Here is a 10,349-nt window from a genome sequence, read left to right on the forward strand (position 1 = left end):
CCGTGAGTTTTGCCTGCCCTTCCGTTGTTCGCCCGCCTCGTTGTTTCCCTTGTCTATTATCATGCCTGTTTACGTTTCATGTCTGGATAGCCTGCACGTTATGACCCCTGCCTGTTCCATCGACTCCGATTATGGTATTCCCTGTATTAAATCTCGCTCCTCTCAGCATTTGTGTCCGTCTCCTCGCTCCGTGGCGCGAGCCACGTTACAGCTGGAGAATACGTTAACTAACACTAACTCAGTACTCAGTCCATAGACTACTTTAGGCTCTAACAAATTACCACTGTAGGGGAAATTCAAATATGGAAATTTTCTGAACTCCTTTCACTCTGCTGTGCCTGTGAAAAGTAACTTGCCAACTTTTCTTCTTCCCTAAGATACCCTTTTGTAAGTTGTCCACAGTATGTAGTTCTCTTTTCAAAGACATGCTGCCCGATGGCTGCCCTAATGCCCTTAAGAATGGTTTCCTCCTTTTTACTGTGAATAAACCAATGTGTCTATTCATTTATGGCTCTGCATTCCAGTGTGTGTGAGACTTGAATTGTTTCTGCAAAAAGCTTATAACTAAAGCATATTCATTTACCTCTAAAGTTCACATGAAGTCAATAACAAAGCTTATTGTAACTAAGATTCATGTACGTAATAAGGTGTATTTTTCTGTAACGATGCGAGGCTTAGAGGATGCAGAGACAAACACATAATTTATTTGTATGAATAATGGCTACTAAAGTAGCAGACAAGCAACACTGACGATGTGAACTCACAAAGACGAGCACATGACAAGACTAACTCACACCATATATACTTAACACGTAACAAGCACCACGAGTAACACATTGGACTAACGAGACGGTTAAACACATACACAAACAGCCACACCAACAGGAACTATCTACATAGACACCGACTACACCTACACATGCCCGAATGGAGGGGTCCAAGCTATAGACAATGCTTCAAAAGTGCTGCACATTTCTTAACCCTTCCAACATTCTGCTGAGATTCAGATTCATAAACACTGGACGAGATGGTATTACTATCCATTGTGCCATTAGATGTTAAGTCACATGAGTTTCCTTGATGATAAGAGAGATGTGGGGATTGTATCTGTCAATTTAGAACACATCGTCAGAAGTGTTCCTTTGAATCAGAGGGTGTTTCGGCCTTTCAACACTAGACACTCTCTTCAAAGGTGGCCAGCTACAGGGTGATCAAGCCCGAGCTTGTGTCCCATACCCAATCACAAGTCCATGGGACTATATGCATGGCGTCAGGCTTGGAACTGACTGCATACCTTGGTCCCTCAACTCCTGGATTTGGAGAAAGGGTGTAGGGTGGCTATTAGTTAGTGATTGGGTCCAGTAGTTTTCTAAACCCAGCAGGGGTCATTTCGCTTCACCCAGATCCAACGGCTGCTTCAGACATGGATATGATTACCTGTCGCAGTGCCTGTCCTTGGATACCAAGTAAGTTAAACTAGAAAAGTTTTACTCTTCATTATGTTCTCCCTGAATTTCTGACTTGCGTTATCTAACTAACCCATTGGTTGTTTTCTACCTGTGCTCTTCTGGTTTCGTTGCTATTCGGACACTTCTAAGCTTAGCTCTGCTTCTTTATCTGCTGATTGCATTTTACTTTTACTTCAAAAGTTATTTTGTCAAGTTACAGTACATGAGATTATTTAAAAGAACTAGAGAGCCAAAGTCAGTTGTTTTTCTTTTCTCTTGTAATTTTTCATTTTTTTTTCCACATTTATGAAAGCAAGAAATCTGGTAGATACTACCTCAAATTGTGAGTACAGACAGCAGGAGTTGTGGGTCCGGGTTGGTACTGAACACAAATGGTGTGCTATATACAGCTCTGTAGTACTATCTTCAACCTCCACTGCCAATGCTCATTCTAAAGCTAACACTGTAGCTCACAGTAGGTTAGTTCATCTGCAAAATAGACTGGACCACTGCAGAACGCCAGAAGCACAGAAAGAACAGTAAATGCCTGTGGCACAGAGCACTCCAGCAGAGCCACAGAGTCTCAGTCTGTGGTAGGCCTGTGTTGAAAAAATCGATTTTCCGATTCAGAATCGATTTGCATATGATGATCTGATAATCGATTTCGTACGTCCAAAGATCGATTTTTTAGTGAACTTTTAACCCCGCATTGTCACTGAATTCACGCAGGCGTGCTCGGTCTACCTAACTGTAAAACAACATGGCGTCGGACAGTGACATTTACATTTATGGCATTTGGCAGACGCCCTTATCCAGAGCGACTTACATTTTTTATCTCATTTTTATACAAGTGAGCAATTGAGGGTTAGGGCCTTGCTCAGGGGCACCTCAGTCATGGCCTCAGGTCTGGGAATCGAACCTGCGACCCTCCGGTCACAAGACCAGTTCCCTAACCGCTAGGCCATGACTCCCCCAGTGACGGTAACGACGATAGTCAAATCGGCAATCTAAAAGCAGAAGGACAGTTTATCCAGTGTCAGTGACTATTTACAGTTAGTCCATGTCACTGACAGTTTACCCAGTGTTTTTACAGTTTAAAAAAGTTTAAAATGTTCTTGTAACGTTGGGCGCAATGCGATGGACGAGACAGAATTCTTTGCACTTTCCAAATCGTTCCGTTTATTACATTTACCGAATCGCAGACAGCGCACATAAAACACGTTTACATAGAACGTGTGTGACTCAAACAACGACGAGCACAGGACGCTGCGCGAACACACAAACCCCACGTGCCGAGACAAGCCACAGGTGAGACGGACTATCACAAGACGCACCCGCACCCACGGAGATCTACAGAGCAGACGAGTAGACGCAGACAACGTTAACACACGCCCAAAAGGGAGGGGTCGGGGACCGTAAACATGAGAGTTCTGTTCTTATATTCGCACTTTAAAGAAAAATACACGTTTACATTTTATACTTTCAGTTTATTAAGTGTGAGCACTTTTAAAATAAAAATGCATTTGGTAGCAACAGCTTTTGAGTGAATTCTTAATTATTTCAATCATAATAATATTGCACTGGTTAGTGTCCCAGTAGGAGTCCACTGTTGCAGACATAGACACCTCAAAGATGTCCTCTGTTTATTGTCCTGTTTATTACCTTTCTTGAAGGTAGATTTATGATGACCCTTTTCACCAGTCTTCCAGCCATCAGTAACTACCAACTACCAGTAACTATTTGCTGATTAATATCAATATAATACTAGTTTTAACATGTTGCTTCTGTACATAGCCAGCTCAAATACATTTTTAATAACACTAAACCCCGAATTGGATTGAATCGGATCGAATCGATTAAATCGGATTAAATCGAAATAAATCAATTCTTAATCTTCAGAATCTGAATCGGATCGATTCTTGGAATTTGAATCGATACCCAGCCCTAGTCTGTGGACACAGCTGACACCCTCATAATTGGTGATGATTACACAGCTGACACCCTCATAATTGGTGATGATCAATGGCATGAAATATCAGAATCTCATAGTTCACTATGAACCGAACACTACAGTCTCTGCGCCGCAGTCTCTACACTAAATGATAAACTGCCAAAATGACTGGCTGACCACTCAACACTAAAAAGACTTATTGTGCATGTTGGCAAAAATGACAAGAAAGTAGTCCGATATTGAAAAGAGACTTTAACAACCTCTTCAGTATAATTAGAAAGCTCAGCTTTCAAACATTTATCAGTGGTCCTCTGCCAGCATGAAGAACAAATATTTTCTCAAGGCTACTTAGACTAAACACTTGACTACTCAAAAGTTGCAGATTAGACAACTTGAACTTTATTGACAACTTTAACCTGTTTTTTGGAAAGAGGGATTTTTTAGGCAATGTATTTGTTTAGGAGATGGACTTCATACAAAACAAGAGGAATATTCATACCTTAACAGAGAACTTAATTTTCGCCGTATGCAATCTTCTCATCCCCACCAGTGATAACATATTGGCACAAGCATACAAGGACTCCTCTCCACCAGGGGGAGTTATTGCTCCAGAGCCACAACATCCTTCCCCCACTGTGGATGCTTAAACTGAACTGCAGACGAGGATGAGAGCCATGACGATGGTAGAGCCTATCAGCTTATGGGAACACCACCACCTCATGAGGACTCTTTACTCTCCTCCATCTCTAACCCCCCCCCCCCCCCCCCCCCCCCACCCCACATGAACCTCCCAGCAACAGTGGAGAAGCTGGTGTAGGCTGGGAGAACGCTGTCACTTTCCTTGCCAGCTAGATATTTTTATATCTAAGATAAAAACTTACTTATTTGGTTAGATATTATTTTGTAGGTACTGAAAATGTAGCAATATTTATCTTTTACTTATTCTTATCTTCTTATTTTAATTCATCTCAATTTGCTGTTTTCCAGTTTTATTTATCTGTTACTTATTATCTTCTTTAATTCTTAATTATTTTCTTAATCTTATTTTAATTTAATTTGATTTCTTTAAATGTATTATTTAATTCATTTTAATTTCTATTTTTATTTGTTTAAAATCTTTTTAATTTTTATTTATTATATTTTGTTGTCAATGATCCTCCCAAGGTGATAGACCTCGGTTCTTAATAAGCTTCTTTCTTTTCTTGTGTAGCACTTTGAATTGTCAGCGTGTATGAATGGTGCTATATAATTTGCCTTGCTTTACTCACCACGTGGTTTCGTGTTTTTGTTTTGTTTTCCGGGTGTCACCACGTGGTTTATGTCTTTGCACGCGCCTTTTTAGTGTTCAGTGTTCGTCGCTACATCTGTGGACTTACGTCCATATATAAAACACATTTTTGTAGTATTACATTTTTAAGTATTTTAATTAAAATATGTAAAACAGTCAAATAAAATACAAAAACAATAAAGATTTATAAACATAACAGCAGACAGTTCTTATTACAGCATATTTCTTATTATTTACATATATTATGCAATTTAAATACATATATTTCATGTAACAAGTCAGACTGGCTCATTGTGCTTTGACAGCAGCTTCCTGTTCCACATCAAGTGTTGTCTCCCATACTTTACTGTGCACTCCTAAAAAGATCAATACATTTTAATGAAAACAAATTTGTCACATATGCTTTCTTGGAAAAATTGTGCAGAATGAAACATTACAATCAATATATATATATTCGAGTATTGTCACCTCTTTTGAATCGCTTTTTTTACATAACTCTGGGCAAATCTGGATGCTGGATTCAAGCATGTTTTCCGTGCATTCTTCAGTGTGACACTGATGAAGAAACGTGACAAGTTAGACTGCAGCCGAACTGTGTTGCACTGTACAAAAGTTCTGCTCATCGGACTGGATAGTTCTGTAGTTACTAACTCACATGATTTCAACGTTTTCACAATACGCGCTAGCAGGATAAACTTCAACCTTCTCGATATTTTGTAGTCGAACCATTTTTACTCCATGACCTTGACATAAACACCTCCTTACATTACCCATGGCATGTCCTGTAAACAGAAATGAAAAATGAAATGAAAAAAATTGCTGTATTACTCTATCTATTAATTGATAAAAACAGTAGTAGAATGAAAGAAATGAAAGAAAGACTCCTACCTTGTACGTGTACACTAACCAAACAGACAAGAACCGCTAGGACTGCGCCAAACTTCATGTTTACTCGTGTTGTGTTACTCGTCTACTGCTCACACTGGCGGGTTTGCTCACACTAGCCTTCAGTTGGTGAATGAACCTGGATGCTTGGATGAATCTTATACACACAGGATGGAGTTTCCCGCTACTTTCACTTTCTCACTATGCAACTGTCAAGTTTCTTGGAAATGGTCCGTTTTACATTCAGCAATTTTCATACGATTGTTTGAGTTGGGGTCGAGAACGGTGTTTACGTTTGTATTAAGGTGCATGACAAATACGTAATAAGTTATATATGCATGACAAATACGTAAGACAAATAATAAATAAATAAATGCTGAAACATATTTTGCGCAAAGAAAAATGAAAATGGCCTGTGAAGTTATGTGGCCTGTGAAGTATAGAATATATAGCTGAAATTTAATTACATTAAAAATAAATAATTTTTCTGACATTAAAAATCTCTCCAGTGTGCCTCTTTTGTGTAGTTCAGTTGCATATTTCATTATGTAAAAAACATCAGTGTAATGTTTTGACCATCTGTAACAGAAGAATTTCAGAGATAAGTGACTATGCATAATCAGTATTTCAATATTTCAGGTAAAGCCACACTTTCCCTGAAACAAACAAGGAAAATGAAAGTAAATTCTGCTTTCTCTACTGCTTTAGACCGTAAGCTGTATTGACATGCACGCTGTATTGTAGCTATAGCACCACCGCTTCAAATTCGCTCTTATCTTTAAATTAATGAGTGAAATAATTATTGACAAACATGACTACACTGTTGTTGTGGGCAGATCACCGTGCACGTCATAAATTCTGTACATTTTATTTTTACAGTTTATTCTGTTTATTAATGATACAACAGAAAAAAACAGTGTGCTCTTTTGGTATTATTTGTATTTGTTTGTGAATAATATTTAAAACAAAAAATGCATGCAGAAATATAATCTGCAACCAGTTAAAGCAGGTTGGGAAATGTATGAAGGAATGAATGTAGCAGTCTGGTTCCCATGCTGATGGGGTTTTTACCCTCATAGTACTACTTCCTCTCCTGCCTACTTTTAAATTTCTCAGAAATACTTTCATTTATAGTCAGTGTTCACTGGGGTCACATTACATCATGTTATCTTAGTCACAGAGTACAGTACGGCACCCAGGCTTGTTTACAGTGCAAGCGTCATCATTTGAATTGCATAGCGGAAGATTAAGTTGTAATGCTGTGTATTTTTCATCCATCAGCATAATTACTGACATACTGACATGTTATGTTGCAGCCCTTCTGTCAAATTCTCAGTACCAGAAGATATTTTTTAAGTAATCAAAATAAAAAAAAAGTGTTTTGTATCTCTTAAAAGGTATGTATATACTGTATATTATATTATATTATATTATATTATATTATATTATATTATATTACATAACATGTACACTGGGATTTTTAGTGCTATTTTGGTAGTGGGTGTGATGAGCTATAGTGAAAACTGACACATGACTCTGTTCCTCAAAGTGTGCTTCTTCCTCCAGTGATGCAGGATAGATGTTCTTAAGAGGTTTCAAAGATAACATGAAACATGAGGTTTTTCCCATTTCATTTCACAGTAATTAGTGTGGAAACCAGAGTGAGGAAAAGGAAATTCTTTACAGTTTTTTGTAGATGGTAAGACCCAATTTCTGAAACTATGGCTCTTTTGTCGAAACTTAACACACTACAGCAACACATGCTGTATATACTGTAAACACATGAACAACAAAAAGAAAAAAAGACTAAATAACCTCAAGCTTCCTCCATCACCTGCTGAATGGATTTGCACTGGTGGGGTTGGCAACAACCTCCATGCCAAAAAGAATTCAACAGCAATGGAAAGTTTGGTGGAGATGAATTAACAAATCGTGGCTGTTCAGTGAACCAGTTTGTACTTGAGCAGCCCGGTGCAAACTTGTGTTGTCCCAAACGACAACAAACCTGGACTGTTCTGGATCATCCCCCTAGTGATGGAGAATGAGTGTGTTGTGATCTGTGTTGAAGAAGGTGATGATGTGCACTGTGTTGTAAGGACCAAGAGTGGCATGATGATGAGTGGCAAATTCATAGTGCAGTTGTTTCACACTGTCACTGGCCCAGTTCGGATAGACTCACTGAGTGGATGTTGCTTATGGTGACGTTGTCAGTAATGATGTGCTGTTGAAGTTGTCGGAAACGTATGCAGTTGTTGGCTCTGACCATATTGATGATGGTCTCTTTCTGTGTGTGTGTGTGTGTGTGTGTGTGTGTGTGTGTGTGTGTGTGTATTTGTGTGTGTGTGTGTGTGTGTGTGTGTGTGTGTGTGTGTGTGTGTGTGTGTGTGTGTGTGTGTACGTGTGTGCGTGTGTGTGTGTTCGTGTGTGCTGTGTGTGTGTGTGTGTGTGTGTGTATATGCTGGGCATGTGGCATACTGTGACATAGTGATCATTTAGTTTACCTCATCAGATATCTGTGCTTTTTGTTCTGTTACTGGACATGATACAAAAAACATTCACTTTCCGTGCACCACACAAGCTAGACATAAACATATAATCTACAAAGGAAGAGGGAGACCGTTTATTTATGCTGCATGCAAATGATTATCAGAAGAGCTCATTTATTTATTTTTTTGTTACATTTTCCCACAAACAAAAGAATGACCAGTGCAGTAATCAAACTTAAAATTATATAAACCCTCAAGTATAAACTTTTTTGTTTATGATTAGATGCTAAAACCGGTTATATGGCTGGAAATTATCTGGAAGCAAAAGATGATTTGTAACAGAGTTCTGAGAATGACACCATAATGTTGATAATCACATGTGGCATATAAATGACCAAACATCCCAAAGCAGTGTGTTTGAAATCAGCTGTAGTTGAAGATGGAGAGTGAGACCCAACATGGCCGCCCTGGGGCTCCCCTCTCTAGGGCTGTCTCTTCTTCTTCCCTCTTGCTCTCTTGGGCCCTCGCTTTGGCAGCTTTACACTGAAAGCACAGAAGGAAGTTGATACCATATCAGTATGTTTGCTGAACTCTCCACATTTACAGAACTGGGAGTAACTAAGTAAACTCAAGTTGGCAGGCAGGACTGGAGGTAGTAAGGTGTTAAAGGGGTAAGGTGGTAAGGTGGTAAGACGTTAAGAGGGTAAGTTGGTAAGGTGTTAATGGGGTAAGGTGGTAAGGTATTAAGGGGGTAAGATGGTAAGTTTGTAATGTGTTAAGGTGACAAGATGGTAAGTTGTTAAGTGAGTAAGGTGGTAAGGTGATAAGGTGTTGAAGGGGTAAGATGGTAAGGTTTTAAGGTGTTAAGGTGTTGAAGGGGTAAGATGGTAATATGTTAAGGGAGTAAGGTGTTAAGGTGTTAAGGTGTTAAGGGGGTAAGTTGTTAAGGGGGTGCTCACATTTTTTGCTTCAGTATCATCTGGCCTTGCTTTCCATCAGGGTCCAGGCACAGTTTTTGTCCTGTACGCTTCAGTGTGGTTCTGCAACAAGACAACAAAAGATCCAAACACAAGGTGTTTGATGTTAAATAACCAATGATGACGGTGGTGATGATGATAATGATAAAGATGAGGTATATTTATGTACCCCCTTTCAAGTTTAAGTTACATAATGTGAGGTGAGGTGGGTATGCATGTACATATATAAACACATATATATGTAAAAACATATAAACACATGTAAGTGTACAGATTAGTACATGACCATAGATAAATATAGAAACTGAACTCAACAATTATTATTATAACTCAATAATTGTTATAATATAATAATTATAAGTATTATTATAATGAAGGCCACTGACATATACTCACACAATCTCAGTCTTTGGACAGGAAGGACTGGAGAGGAAAACCTCCATCTTGCCAATGTTCTGACGTTTGACCCGGGGCAGAAGAACTCCAGCACACAGACAGCGCTGTACTGGACCCCCGACTCCTACAGAGCCCAAACAAAGAGTTTAACAAATAACTTAAAGTTACATTCTACAAAAAACACAACACATTTTTTTAACTTTGAAAGATAAAAGGTAAAACCATTGCAACTTTTAAATTACTGTAACTTTAATACAGCTTAGATCACCTTACCAGCACAAAGTGTTGCAGTTACTCCAAAAATGATCAGAAATACTAGTGTGAGAGTCGCGGCTTTCATAGTGGAACACTTCTTTTTATCAGGATGACAAGGTTAACTCTGAAAACTGGAGACGGGTGGTACAGTTTTAAAGAAACAAGACAACAAGACTTTCACTTCATGCTCCACCAATGACATGCTGTGTACAAATGAGACATTCCATGTGGGAAAATCCCACTACAATAGACCTAACCTAACCTGGCCTCACACTGAATTAGTAACACACTCAGAACTCTATGTGAGATAGAGATATCTCTTTATCATATCTGTAAACAACAAGAAAACATAAATGAAATGAGCACACATAAAACTAAAAATGAAAGTAAACCTAAGGTGCATAGATTTATGATTTATTGTCCTAAAGGTACTAATAGAAGATTCTTTCTACAGGCCAGATACAAGTGTTGCTTATAAGGTATACACAGAAAAACATGTACATGCATAAAACATGTAAAATCACACTATAATGTTGCAAGATGAGGAAAAACATTTCAAAACATAAATGGCACGGGACACGGAGTTTCACCAAAGTTTGCCCTTCTGTAAATGTGCTGTGTCTGCACCTAGAAGGAAGAAGTGACCAGTGACCACAGTTGGGT

The 10,349-nt window shown here is 38.7% G+C and overlaps 1 protein-coding gene across 1 annotated transcript; it reads right to left on the reverse strand.

The window, feature by feature from the left end:
• Positions 1-8,196: 8,196 nt before the first annotated feature.
• LOC143509799 (C-X-C motif chemokine 10-like) lies at positions 8,197-9,872 on the reverse strand. Its single transcript, XM_076998615.1, has 4 exons — positions 9,705-9,872; positions 9,432-9,555; positions 9,018-9,098; positions 8,197-8,601 (listed from the first exon to the last, which is right to left on the reverse strand). The coding sequence occupies exons 1-4, from the start codon at positions 9,769-9,771 to the stop codon at positions 8,541-8,543; spliced, it is 333 nt and encodes a 110-aa protein (XP_076854730.1). The 5' UTR covers positions 9,772-9,872; the 3' UTR covers positions 8,197-8,540.
• Positions 9,873-10,349: the final 477 nt, after the last annotated feature.

This window comes from Brachyhypopomus gauderio, chromosome 3 (assembly GCF_052324685.1).
Source record: "Brachyhypopomus gauderio isolate BG-103 chromosome 3, BGAUD_0.2, whole genome shotgun sequence".
NCBI lineage: Eukaryota > Metazoa > Chordata > Actinopteri > Gymnotiformes > Hypopomidae > Brachyhypopomus > Brachyhypopomus gauderio.